The sequence below is a fragment of the Narcine bancroftii genome, chromosome 3, assembly GCF_036971445.1.
Source record: "Narcine bancroftii isolate sNarBan1 chromosome 3, sNarBan1.hap1, whole genome shotgun sequence".
NCBI lineage: Eukaryota > Metazoa > Chordata > Chondrichthyes > Torpediniformes > Narcinidae > Narcine > Narcine bancroftii.
In genome coordinates this window covers 306,887,867-306,902,590 of record NC_091471.1, presented here as the reverse complement: position 1 = coordinate 306,902,590, position 14,724 = coordinate 306,887,867, and the positions used below count along the sequence as shown (strand labels likewise).

General features: G+C 41.2%; 1 protein-coding gene across 4 annotated transcripts in view; it reads right to left on the bottom strand.

Annotated features, from left to right (window-relative positions):
• The window catches only part of hdgfl2 (HDGF like 2), an 87,348-nt gene that overhangs the window by 43,888 nt on the left and 28,736 nt on the right, over positions 1 to 14,724 (bottom strand). For all 4 annotated transcript variants that reach the window (XM_069928846.1, XM_069928848.1, XM_069928845.1 and 1 more), the window contains exon 2: positions 636 to 712. In XM_069928846.1, the coding sequence (XP_069784947.1) occupies positions 636 to 712 (77 nt within the window). The remainder of the gene's footprint in view (positions 1 to 635; positions 713 to 14,724) is intronic.

Genomic DNA, 14,724 nt, shown 5'->3' with positions numbered 1-14,724 from the left:
AGTATACAACATCTCAACTGGCCAAAAAGCATAATTCTACATCATAACCAATGTGATTCTGCTTAGTTTAGTTTTAAAGTAAAATTAACGCAATATTAGAAATAATTGTGCAGCACTACATTCTTTGGCTTGGCTTCACGGACGAAGATTTATGGAGGGGGTAAATGTCCACGTCAGCTGCAGGCTTGTTTGTGGCTGACAAGTCCGATGCGGGACAGGCAGACACGGTTGCAGGGGAAAATTGGTTGGTTGGGGTTGGGTGTTGGGTTTTTCCTCCTTTGCCTTTTGTCAGTGAGGTGGGCTCTGCGGTCTTCTTCAAAGGAGGTTGCTGCCCGCCGAACTGCGAGGCATTACTAACCATGAAAGAGGTTCAACACCACATTGTAAATATTGGCATATATTTAATGTTATGAAATACTTGATAGCAGTGAACATTAATTATCACCTTTTTTAGAATTTGCACCAAGACTGTCTGCATGAACACCTGTTAATATTTGACCAAAGAATACACATTCCTGCACAAGAAGCACCTCAAACTTTCACCTCAAACTAGTAAATGAGGGTGTGCTAACAAAAATATTATAACTGACCATACATTACCACTTGTGCTGTAAAGAAAAAGGCACAGTACTTACGTTTCATGAGTACCGTAGAAGAAAATTGGGTATTTATTTGATGGTGGTTTCACTGCTCCCTCAGCCACATCATCAATCTAAAACAAGAATGTGAAATTAATATACTTCATGGCTATGGTCTAGTCACAAATACAAAATGTAACATACATTACTTTTCCACAAATCTCTTCAGATGTGTGCCAAAATACTCAAGCCCAATGATTTGTTCAGTGGTCGTTGCAACTAATAATCAGGAAACCTACTATTTGAATTCACCAGTAATTATTTAAATCAACCAACACATGAACTCATTCCAAACATTCGATAAGTCATGGTGCTTTCAATTCTGATTTTATCATAAATATATATAGGCTTGTTCCATAATCACAGAAATCACACTAAAGGTTCAGCCCTTCAGCAGGCAGTATAAAGTATAGAAGGCTGAAAGACTCACCACCATTTCTTTACTTAGGCACAAAATATGGTCAAACTAAAATACTGGAAATGGAGGTAAACCCAAAATCTGGTGCACAATAGGGATGAGATCAAAGACAAGGAATTTTATGAAAAGAGAAACCATCAACAATTACATACTAAATAAGTAACTGAATTTAAAGAAAAATAATATTCATAGCTATCAGTGAAAAAAATGTGACTGAGCCATAGTGCAGACAAGCCTATTGTGTCGGAAGAATCTGCGATTACTGCAACAAGCGGAGGTTCGAGAGTCTGATAGCTTTTGGAAAGAAATGGTTCTTGAACCTAGAGGTCCAGACAAATAACACCCAAGTACAGTGTGGCATAAATATGATCAGCTCCAAATAATCACCTCCGCTTGTTAGAGAGATGTTACTTTTCAACCTACTGAAAGGTTCACTAGAATCTTTACAGGCAACACAAAAGACTCCCACTAGAAGAAAAGGCAATTTCTTGTTTAAACCCATATGCCCAAACTGTATTGCATAATATTTAAGCTTTGCAATCCATTGTCTTAACTTAGTAGATATTTAAGAATATTACATATGATCTTGGCTAAAATAGTAAGTATTAAATTTCATAAACCCAAGCAATTTATTTTGGGTATTTGGTAAATATCAACTCCCCTCCCAACCAAACCATTAAAGGTTTATCCACCATTTACATGGCTCAAGTCTGAAATGAAATTACTATGCTCTCCACTTGTCATGAATGCAGATTAACCAATATTCAAAGCTTGACATCATCGGAAGAAAACAAGTCCATTTCACCAAAATGTGTAAATCTCCCTCATGGTGTCTCCCCTCCATAAAAAACACAATTTGGGATTTGGAATATTGCTGGGAACAAAAAAAAACTGCTGAGTAAAAACTTACAGCTCTCTATTTACCATCTCTCTGCTATTACCTTCACTGTATGGCTTGCAGAATTTCAAGATGATGGTTCATCACTTTCTCAAGGACAATGAGAATAGGCAGTAAATGTTGACTTCACCAAAATACTGTTCCCTTTCAGTAAAGTAGTAAAACTGAAAAAAAGTCTTTTACCCTGCAGCACTACCTCCAGAAGAGCAGGCCTCTTCTTTACCAGACAATGCAAGCATCATTAGACATGCAAAAAGCTCATGTATGTCGATCCTTTATCAAGAACATAGGCTTGTATCAGCTCAAGTTAGAGGCAATCCTGGGGTTATTGGGAGAGGGTTGCATTCCAAGAAATGCTGCATATTGCAATTTTCTGTAACCGACATGGGACTTATTTTTTCACAAAAAGATAGAAACATACAGCAAGCTCAAATAGAATACAATTTCAACACTTTTCTAAATATCAGGAATTAAATCGATGAGATTTCAGTAAAAGTAGTTGGACTACGTCAGTTATAAGGGCTCAAGTCAGAAACGTTGGTTATATGGGCTAAAGGCCAAAATGTCGGTTTTGTATTTTTATCTTTGCTATATAAAAAACACTATACAAAACCTGCTGAGTTTCTCCAGCATTGTTTTCACTTGCATTCTCCCTCAAGCCTTGAATCAGTTGGTACATTTTAAGTCCATGAAAAATCAACGCTTGCTACAATCACTTAAAGGGTCCTTACCATACTCTTACCTCGACATATCCCTGTGTTATATAGTCAGGATAACGCGAACTATTTTGTAACCGCGTAAGAATACACCCTTCTGTTTATAATGCATTTGTCTGCATTAAATTTAGCTCCAGCTCCTCTTGTTCTCTCCATGGCCTCGTGTAGATGAAGATCAGGAACTTTGCCAAAAACATGGATGTCGTCTGGAATGCCAACAGCACCTTTACACCCTCTGTAGGTCTCATCGATCTTCTGTTGGAAGGTGTCCTGGCTCACCTGGAGGCTGAAAAGTAATCACAGGAACTTGCAATGACCAAATGGAATATTGAACATTGTTGGTAGTGTTGTTTCCTCATTTGGTTTAGCATTCCAGTATTCATTCTTAGCATCTGGCTTGCTAAAGATTTTGGATCCTGTTACTTCTGTTGTGATGTCTTCTAGTATCAGTGTTGGGTAGAGACCCCTTTTTATTGCTTGATTCAAGTCTTTAGGGTCCAGACATATCCTCAAACAGCCATTTGGTTTTCTTTGACCACTATGGAATTTACTCAGCCAGTCGGCTCAGCCATTTTGACTCTGACTTTCTTCTTTCCAGGTCCTTTAGTTCTTACTCCAACTTCTTCTCAAGCTCTAGTGGTACTTTCCTTGGAGCATGGAAGACTGATTTGCAGTTTGGATCTATGGCAATGTGATATTCAGTCTCCAAAGCATCTAACTGAATCATCAAAGCATGCTCATGAGCTCAGCCCCACTTTGTGACAATAGGTCAGTTCTCCAATGGAGTGTCTCTGTTGATCCTTTTGGAGATCTTCTTCATCTGGATCTCATAATTGACAGAGATCAATTGCAACTTTTGGCAGCTATCCAGACCTAGAATTGCTGGTCCATCTGCATCCACCATGTAGAACATACAGAGGATGTTTTTTCCTTTATGGCAGCCATTGATCTTAGCTCTCCCGAGCTGCTTGATCATGGGTCCACCATAGGTCGTTAATGTGATATTTGCTGTTTCAAATGCACCGTCTTTTGGACACTTATTATGTTCTCTAGGAAGATCTGGCAGTAGAGTCTGAGTGGAAGGACATTGCTTTGTGATCCAGTATCCAGTTTCACCTTTAGGTTAAATATCGCAAGTTTCTTCTGGATTATCCTCTGTATTTGGATCCTTGTATGCAACTCACTTCCTTCCTTCCTCTCACCCGACATCTTGTGAAGGAGTATGGATTCTATGTCCAGTATCTAGGTGTTGGAGCCCTCATTGTTGTTTCCTTTTAGGTGGTACTTCACTGGATTTACTGTTTTCTTCATACCAGACTTGCACATCTTCACCCAATGGTTTGCCTTAACACAGGCTCTACATTCAGAACTGTATGCGGGGCATTTGTTTTGGTCATCGTTGTCTACTGCACTTCCTGCAGGTCTTGAGATTTCCACCTTTCTGATGGTGTTCCTTCTCTTTGTTGTGGGTGGGTCTGCATAGATAGGGATTCCATTTGTGTCCTCATGGCTTCAAAAGCTCTGGCTGTGTCTATAGCTTTGGCCAGCTTCAGGCTATCCTTTCCTATAAGAGACTTTTGCACTTCAGGATGGGCACTCCCCTAATCAACTAATCTTTCCTCTATATCCTTAAATCTGCATTTTGCATCAACAATTTTTAGTCTAGTGAGGAAGTTATCAATAGTTTTTACCAGTCTCTTGCATTAAGCCTTGAAATTCATAGTGTTTAATTTTATTAGACCTGGGTTCAAGGTGAGAAGTAAACCTTGCAAATATCTGCTCTGGATCATTTTTCTCCACCTCTGCAAGCTCCCAGCTATTAAATAAGTCAAGACCTTGCTCCCCTGTCCAGAGAAGTATATCACTGACATTCTCCTCTGCTGCTGTATTTTTAAAATAGCTTTTCAATGCTATTTGAAACTTTTTAAAATGATTCAACAATGTCTTCAGCCTCCCAGTGCATCACTAGGTGTACTGCTGTTGGTCCAGCCATTCTTTTCAGAAATGTTTTTTTTCCCTCTCCTTTCCCTTCGTATTTCAGTGACTTGCAATCAGTTGTATGGCTTTATTCCTGTTCTCTTAAACCACTACCAATACCAACATGTTATGTCTCTGTGTTACTTGGGAGGCTTCTCAAATAACTTGGATGCAAGATTCAAATAACAGAAGAAACTTTACTTACTGATACTTCCACCATCTCAAGAAACTACACACACATTAGAGAGAGAGAGAGAGAGAGAGATACTACAGTGAGAAGACTGTATTCTTACAAAATTCTTCATTTTATCCTGACTATATAACATCCTGACCACTACTTTCATTTTTTTTAATCTTTCACTGTTTTACAAATCCACACTTGCTCTCTGATCAAAGGAATTTTTGAAATGTGTTCAGTTACTCATTTCGTAATTAGATTCAAGTAACTTCCTGACAAATGTGGTAAATGATCTATAATTCCCAGGTTTCTCTGTTGCTTTCCTCAAAGCTAATGCAATGATTTCCAAACTGGAAATTATACGTTGCAGGAACCATAGCTACGTGCAAGCTTGTGTGGGGGAGGGGGCACCAGTTCCCAGGCAGGAGCAAATGTAAACATCTGGGTGGGCTATGGCAGTGGTGGGAAGGTGTCGGGGAGCAGCAGAGGGAAGATGCTTCAAGGGTTGTCTTCTACGTCGATTCGACGTTGAGAGGGTTCAAGTTGAATGTAATGTTTATAGTAAGGTATTTAAAATGCAATCTATTCTAGTTTTTGTAGTTTAGGTTTGTTACATTATATCTTGCATGGCAAGAGGGTACTTCTACAAACACACTTAACAGGTGAGCCAACATTCAAACACATGTATAAAAGGAGAAGAGCACAATTTACAGAGTAGAGTTGGATGAAAAAAATCAATTAGTACCAAAAAAAGGCAACATGATAGCCCTTTCACACATTAGTGCCTTCTTCTCGATGGAAAGAGGGATCAGCAAGCATTGGTGTGATAGGTCCTACAGTAGGTTGGCCACATTTCCAAGGCACCAGGAGATGTAAATGGAGTACAAGGAGGAAAGGGGGGTTTGTGTGGTGTTTTGAGCAGAATTCACCATCTTCTGAAGCTTCTTTGGATCCTGAGCAGAGCAGCTTGTGATTAATTCAGAAATAATGCTTGCAATGGTGTAGACGCTGCACTGGTTGAGCGACAAGGGGACATGCTGAATTTACAGAATCTTACAAGAAAGTAGAGGCATTCATATGCTTTCTTAATCATGGTTTCACTTGACCCAGGTCAAGTCATCAGAGGCAGTTATTCCCAAAAACTTGAAGCTACCTACTCTTTCCACTTTAGCACTAATGATATGGACAGAGATGTGGTCACTGCCCCTTCTACTTAAATGAATAATCATCATCTTCATCTTATTGACATTCAGGGAGAGATTGTTATCTTGACACCATGCAATTTGATTTTCAATCTCCTTCCTGTGTTCCATCTCATCATTATTTAATACCAGATACTTTGAAAAGATCACCAGTCTTCACATTAGGACCGGCAGTGCTCGGAAGTCTTCACATTAGGACCGGCAGTGCTCGGAAGTCTTCACATTAGGACCGGCAGTGCTCGGAAGTCTTCACATTAGGACCGGCAGTGCTCGGAAGTCTTCACATTAGGACCGGCAGTGCTCGGAAGTCTTCACATTAGGACCGGCAGTGCTCGGAAGTCTTCACATTAGGACCGGCAGTGCTCGGAAGTCTTCACATTAGGACCGGCAGTGCTCGGAAGTCTTCACATTAGGACCGGCAGTGCTCGGAAGTCTTCACATTAGGACCGGCAGTGCTCGGAAGTCTTCACATTAGGACCGGCAGTGCTCGGAAGTCTTCACATTAGGACCGGCAGTGCTCGGAAGTCTTCACATTAGGACCGGCAGTGCTCGGAAGTCTTCACATTAGGACCGGCAGTGCTCGGAAGTCTTCACATTAGGACCGGCAGTGCTCGGAAGTCTTCACATTAGGACCGGCAGTGCTCGGAAGTCTTCACATTAGGACCGGCAGTGCTCGGAAGTCTTCACATTAGGACCGGCAGTGCTCGGAAGTCTTCACATTAGGACCGGCAGTGCTCGGAAGTCTTCACATTAGGACCGGCAGTGCTCGGAAGTCTTCACATTAGGACCGGCAGTGCTCGGAAGTCTTCACATTAGGACCGGCAGTGCTCGGAAGTCTTCACATTAGGACCGGCAGTGCTCGGAAGTCTTCACATTAGGACCGGCAGTGCTCGGAAGTCTTCACATTAGGACCGGCAGTGCTCGGAAGTCTTCACATTAGGACCGGCAGTGCTCGGAAGTCTTCACATTAGGACCGGCAGTGCTCGGAAGTCTTCACATTAGGACCGGCAGTGCTCGGAAGTCTTCACATTAGGACCGGCAGTGCTCGGAAGTCTTCACATTAGGACCGGCAGTGCTCGGAAGTCTTCACATTAGGACCGGCAGTGCTCGGAAGTCTTCACATTAGGACCGGCAGTGCTCGGAAGTCTTCACATTAGGACCGGCAGTGCTCGGAAGTCTTCACATTAGGACCGGCAGTGCTCGGAAGTCTTCACATTAGGACCGGCAGTGCTCGGAAGTCTTCACATTAGGACCGGCAGTGCTCGGAAGTCTTCACATTAGGACCGGCAGTGCTCGGAAGTCTTCACATTAGGACCGGCAGTGCTCGGAAGTCTTCACATTAGGACCGGCAGTGCTCGGAAGTCTTCACATTAGGACCGGCAGTGCTCGGAAGTCTTCACATTAGGACCGGCAGTGCTCGGAAGTCTTCACATTAGGACCGGCAGTGCTCGGAAGTCTTCACATTAGGACCGGCAGTGCTCGGAAGTCTTCACATTAGGACCGGCAGTGCTCGGAAGTCTTCACATTAGGACCGGCAGTGCTCGGAAGTCTTCACATTAGGACCGGCAGTGCTCGGAAGTCTTCACATTAGGACCGGCAGTGCTCGGAAGTCTTCACATTAGGACCGGCAGTGCTCGGAAGTCTTCACATTAGGACCGGCAGTGCTCGGAAGTCTTCACATTAGGACCGGCAGTGCTCGGAAGTCTTCACATTAGGACCGGCAGTGCTCGGAAGTCTTCACATTAGGACCGGCAGTGCTCGGAAGTCTTCACATTCTCTACATTTTGATGGATTTTATGACTGACTCCTTTGTATGTAGATAAATGCACCAGTTTAAAGGACCCAGTTTAGCACAGATACTTTTGGGAACATAGTGTGAACAACATGCATTTATTTTGTGTATACATTTCAGTAAAGATCCCAATTGCTATACAACTTTAAAGTAGAAATGTTTCAATATTTATTTTAAAAAAAGCAATTAATAGAGAAGAATGCAAGAACTTCAAAATTATAAATTGAAGAACCAACTTCCATAATTATTCAAATTTTGTACCTTTGACTGGGAAATGATTTAACCTGGATTACTTTACCTCAGCAGTTGATTAGAAGCTACAACAAAACCAAGAGGAAATCGAACAAATCAAAAGTTTGTCAAAGTTCATTACTAGTTTCAGGTTTATTCACAGCAAACTGCAACTAGCATCTATTCTGCTGCAGGAACCACTAAATACTCTGCAAAGCAGTACATAATTAAAATAACAGCACAATTTAAAAGATACTTTAAGCTGCAAGCAAATCTGCATGCATGCCACTTGTTAAAGAGAAGCAAAGATTGAAAGATAGAACTTAAAAGCAAACAAATAAATAATTTATAGGCTAAAGAGACTGAAGCACCAAATAAGAATGCTAGAATTCAGCAGGTTAAGTAGCATCTATGAAGAAAAAAATTTTGCCTTCACAAATGCTATTTGCTTGTTGAGTTCACTCAGCATTTTAGAAAAACTAAATTGCTAAATTTAACATTTGCATATGCTGGCGACTCTTGTGTTATGTTCATTTGAGTAACAGAAATTCACTCTTACAGAATTCACAAATAACTTCCGAAAGATTTGAGATATGGGATAAAATTTGCTCTTCCAGAACTTTTGAAATTTAAGTGTTTAACTTGGATTAGTCCATGAATGCACAGAATAGGGGCTTTTACATTAAGGACTGCTATTTATGGACTGCTATTTTAGGATTGCAACCCCCATTCCCCCACAGAACAGGTGTTGTGTGTACTCAAGGCATTATCATTTTTGGTAACCAGGTGCAGCATTTTGAATCCACCATTGTGGACTACTTCAGCACATGAACTGTTACAGAATGGTTTGGGTTATCTAAAAAAAAATCACAGAAAGCTGATCATTACCTGTACAGAGACTACCATTTCAAAAGTTAAACAGTCTTAGTAATTAAGTGGCATCATTATCCAAGGCAGGCAAGCAAGGTGGTAGGTGCCAAGGAACTAGCTGGTCGTCAATGCCAGTCTTTCCGCAATAATTTAGCAACACGATTTGAGATCACAAATTAAGTCAGTGAACAAAATGGAGACATCAGGAGAGAAAAAAAAAAGTTGTTGAGCAGAGGCAGGCAAGCTGGCATTCACCTTTGAAGTTTGCCCATTGTCAGGAAAAACAAAGTGGCTCAAAATCAGAAGACATAAGCCCCTTTTACACTTGCATCCCACTAAATTGGCCAATCAGTGCCCTGGGATAGGAATTTTTGCCATTCACACTTGACCACTCTTAACTGGAACACGACAAGCAATCACACTTGCAAGGAGCCATCCCTGGGGTTAGAACTGTTCTACCTTCTACTGGTGACATCATGATACATCGAGCAAGGGTGGACCCGTCCTAAATCTTGTTCAATGTATTATATTTGAACAAAATTATTAATTTTAATCCTGTCCATCAAAACACTGAATGGCATTTGCTGAATCCAAGAAAAATCGATAGATAACGTTAACTTTATATACTGACCTCCACAGCCATCTCTGGATGCTATACTTTAGCAAAGTGCAACAGAGAACAGATTAGTTCAATATCCTATTTTTTTTTTTACAGTTCTTTTTTTAATTTTTTTGCACTAACAATAACAACATCCACAAATGATCATCAACAATATATACATAGTGAGGAGTCACGTGATGGAGTAGTGGCCGGACGGTGAACTCCAGCCCTCTCCAGAAAAGTCGGGAAAAACAAAGGAAAACACAAAGGCACAGAAATAAAAGTTACAGAAAAGTGAGTATAAAGGTGGAAAGAAGATGGCGACAAAAAAAGAAAAATCGAAAGCAACGGTAAGAAGAGAGGAAGAGAAGACAAAGGAGGAAAAAGGTGAAGGCCTTACCTGTCCGAAGAGGCCCGCTGCGGAGAGAGAAACCCGCTCCCTCAGGTCGGTAAATAATGGACTACAAAAATGGCACACTGAGCCGAGTAAAAGTGCGCAACCGCGCATGCGCGATTCCTCGCGCATGCGCGATGCGAATTTAAAAAAAACACTGACGGGAGGGGGGACCAGCTGGGGAGTCGATCTCCACAGCCGGCAACGACAGCTGCAGAACACCTGCAGCAAGAAGAGACCACAGAAGACAATAGAAACAAGAAAGAAGATAAGGAAAGGGCACCAAAGAAACAACAGATGGCCAACCCAGAGGAAGAAGAAGAGGAAGAATACAGTGAAATAGAAGAAAAGAAAGGCAAGATAAAGGATATACTTTCTCTTATTAAAGGATACATGGAGTCATTTAAAGAATGGCAAACACAGGAATTTAAGGATTTAAGAAAAAGAATAAACAACACAGAAGAGAAAATGAATAAAATAGAGATGACTTTAACAGAAATGGGAAAGAAAATGGACAAGATGGAAGAGCGAGCAGTAGCAGCAGAAATGGAGGTAGAAGACTTAAAAAAGAAATTGGAGGAATCTAATAAAAAAACTAAAGAGACACAAGAACTACTAGCTCAAAAAATAGATACAATGGGAAATTATAACAGAAGAAATAACATAAAGATAGTGGGCCTTAAGGAAGATGAAGAAGGCAAGAATATGAGGGAGTTCATAAAAGAGTGGATCCCTAAGACCCTAGGATGTCCAGAACTACAGCAAGAAATGGAAATAGAAAGGGCACATAGAGTATTGGCCTCTAAACCACAACCACAACAAAAACCAAGATCTATTGTAGTAAAATTCCTAAGATATACTACAAGAGAAAAGGTACTGGAGAAGACAATGGAAAAAGTAAGAGAGGGCAACAAACCACTGGAGTATAAAGGGCAAAAAATCTTCATTTATCCAGATATAAGTTTTGAACTCCTAAAGAAGAGAAAAGAGTTCAATACAGCAAAGGCGATTTTATGGAAGAAAGGGTATAAATTTATACTAAAGCATCCAGCGGTATTGAAAATATTTATTCCAGGACAACAAAACAGATTATTCTCGGATCCAGAAGAAGCACGAAAATTTGCAGAACAATTACAAAAATAGACTGAGGGAGGAAGACGGGTAATGAGAGTTAAAATGATCACGATTGATATGTATGTGGGTAAAGACAAAAATAGACTGAGGGATGAAGACGGGTAATGAGAGTAAAAATGATCACGATTGATATGTATGCGGGTAAAGAGGTATAAGAGTGAATAGAGACAATGTGCATACGTGAATGTATCTGTACTTAGAGGAAAATATAGATAGTATAGCCCATTCAGAGCCAGCTCTTCAGCGCTTGACGTCCTGCTTTGCGGAAACTGCCAAAATGTTTGGCCTGGAAGTCAGCCTGAAGAAAACTGAGGTCCTCCATCAGCCAGCTCCCCACCATGACTACCAGCCCCCCCACATCTCCATCGGGCACACAAAACTCAAAACGGTCAACCAGTTTACCTATCTCGGCTGCACCATTTCATCAGATGCAAGGATCGACAATGAGATAGACAACAGACTCGCCAAGGCAAATAGCGCCTTTGGAAGACTACACAAAAGAGTCTGGAAAAACAACCAACTGAAAAACCTCACAAAGATAAGCGTATACAGAGCCGTTGTCATACCCACACTCCTGTTCGGCTCCGAATCATGGGTCCTCTACCGGCACCACCTACGGCTCCTAGAACGCTTCCACCAGCGTTGTCTCCGCTCCATCCTCAACATCCATTGGAGCGCTTACACCCCTAACGTCGAAGTACTCGAGATGGCAGAGGTCGACAGCATCGAGTCCACGCTGCTGAAGATCCAGCTGCGCTGGATGGGTCACGTCTCCAGAATGGAGGACCATCGCCTTCCCAAGATCGTGTTATATGGCGAGCTCTCCACTGGCCACCGTGACAGAGGTGCACCAAAGAAAAGGTACAAGGACTGCCTAAAGAAATCTCTTGGTGCCTGCCACATTGACCACCGCCAGTGGGCTGATAACGCCTCAAACCGTGCATCTTGGCGCCTCACAGTTTGGCGGGCAGCAACCTCCTTTGAAGAAGACCGCAGAGCCCACCTCACTGACAAAAGGCAAAGGAGGAAAAACCCAACACCCAACCCCAACCAACCAATTTTCCCTTGCAACCGCTGCAATCGTGTCTGCCTGTCCCGCATCGGACTTGTCAGCCACAAACGAGCCTGCAGCTGACGTGGACTTTTTACCCCCTCCATAAATCTTCGTCCGCGAAGCCAAGCCAAAGAAGAAGACAAGAATTAATAAGGGAAGGTAATGGAATAGAGAGAATAAGGAGGGAATTAAAAGAGTGACCTTTGTGACATATGAAAAGTGAAATCTTTTCTGGGGGGGGCGGGGTGAGGGGAAATAGCGGTCACTGCAAAATCAGTCGACGCTTGCGAGTGGATTCGCAAATCCAAATGGAGAGGGGAGATGTGGTTGTCCGACAAGGGATAAAGGACATCTCAGGAGGGGAAGGGGAGATGGGGGATAAATAAGATAGAAATAGGAGAATAAGGAAAATGTTGGATGTTGTAGGAATGTTGTCTTATAAAGAGTTGAAAATAAGAAAACAGAAATGGAAAAGGAGGAAAGGTAATGATGGAAAAACGGAAAGAGAAGATAAACAAAATATAAAAGGGCTACGCTGAACTATATGACTTTAAATATTAATGGAATACATAACCAAATTAAAAGGAAGAAACTACTAAATTTAAATGAATAAATGTATTGCATTAGAAAAAATAACATGTAGGTTAAGAAATAATATTGAAATATTCGAACAAGTATAGGAGCCTTACATTAAATACAATAGCGAAAACCTACCGGGGACAAACATTACCTAAGTTGATGGAAGGAGAAGGAAAGAAAAGAATGGACTCAGTAGAATTTCTGGTGTATTTTTGTTGAATGACAACATTGTCTGACTGGCTTAATGCAACCTAGATTGTATACCTAAAATGGATGGGGGGGGGGGGTTGTGGGGGGGTGGCTTGGGAGGAGGGGGTGGGGGGGGGGAGAAAAAGTCACTGTATATGTGTGAAAAAGAAATAGTGTATATCATGGCTAATGTGATTTATGGTGTGAAAAATAAAAATTTAAAAAAAAAACAATATATACATAGTGACATTTTTTCTTTTCCCTCATTTCCACTCTCCCCTTCCCCATCCTCATCAAAAATCAATAAATGATAAAAATTATACAGTATTTTTAACACTCAAATAGTGTTTTGGTTTGCCAAATTATAGACACCGAAAATAATTCCTGCCATGCAAGCACATAAGCATCTTGCAATCACTTGATATAGTTTAGAAAAACTAAAGCCCAATATTTATTAGCAACCCAAATGTTGATAACTTGTGCCAATCTGTGAGACAGGTTTATAAACTCCTTATACAGTCTTTTGTCTAATTTCTCCATAGTTTTAGCCAGATTGGGAGGGCAAACCATGTCAAACGAAAGCTATTCATAATAACCAGAAAAACTTTACGTCTGGGCCAACGTAGAAGCACGGAGATTACATTTCTTGATGTTCAGCCAATCACGTCTGTGCCAATTGTCAAAAACTTTTCCAATGTAGAATCCTGCCAAGCTTTCAAATAATCCAATTAAGCAACGTGCCAATTTTTAAAAATCTCACGCAAATCTGCTTCCACTATCCCTTCAGATAATGTGATCCAAATCTTATAAACACGTTCTATGAAATTGGATGATATGCAATGTGGACATTGTGCATACAACGTGTTATATACTTAGCAAAGCTATATGACACTGTAGTGTATCTGTAAACTTTGTATTTGCAAGCAGGGATCAGGTTGGGACTGACACAGGGCTGTGGAGAGAGAGCGGGGCAGTCAAATCAGTTTGGGTATACAGTAACAATTTCCTATAGCTCGCGATCACTTTTTCTAAATTGCTGCGGACCTGCTTGCAGTAACTGAATAATTATGGGAGCATGAACGTTGCCTGAATGGACATTAAGAGTGCGTGACTGTACTTTTGAATGGTAACTACAGATTCTGGAATCTGGAGCAACAAACAATCTGCTGAAGGAATTCAGTAGCTGAGCAGAATCAGTGGGAATTTTACATTTGTTCTCTGTACTTGAAGTCTGCTACTCTCCGGTTCATAGCTTACGGATATTTTTCTTCGGTCAGAAAAATATCTTGTCCTCTAGCCGATTATAAATCCAAGTTACAAATATTTCCATTATATCATGCTTCTTTCCAATGAGTCGATAATGTGGTAATTAAGCGAGCTTTTGAAGTAATTTGATTATACTTCTCCTGCAACATCTGCCTTGTTATTACAAATACTCGGTTAAATTTGCCCTTAATAAACACATGTAGACTGTCCAAGCCTCTGTAAGAGAATTAATTTTGGTCTTGGATGAGGAACTCTAGTTTTCCTCACCTGTGACATTTGGCATGCAGTTAAACTACTTACTTCTGTTCTTTTCTGAATAGGTGTAGAAAAATTTCCTCCATATCAATGGCATCAATTAAGAAGTAATGAAAAACTGTGGGCAAAGTTTCTGATGTTTCATTAGGCTGTGCGCTGGGTAGGTCACGTCTCAAGAATGGAGGACCATCACCTTCCCAAGATCGTGTTCTATGGTGAGCTCTCCACTGGCCACCGAGACAGAGGTGCACCAAAGAGGAGGTACAAGGACTGCCTAAAGAAATCTCTTGGTGCCTGCCACAGTGACCACCACCAGTGGGCTGATCTCGCCT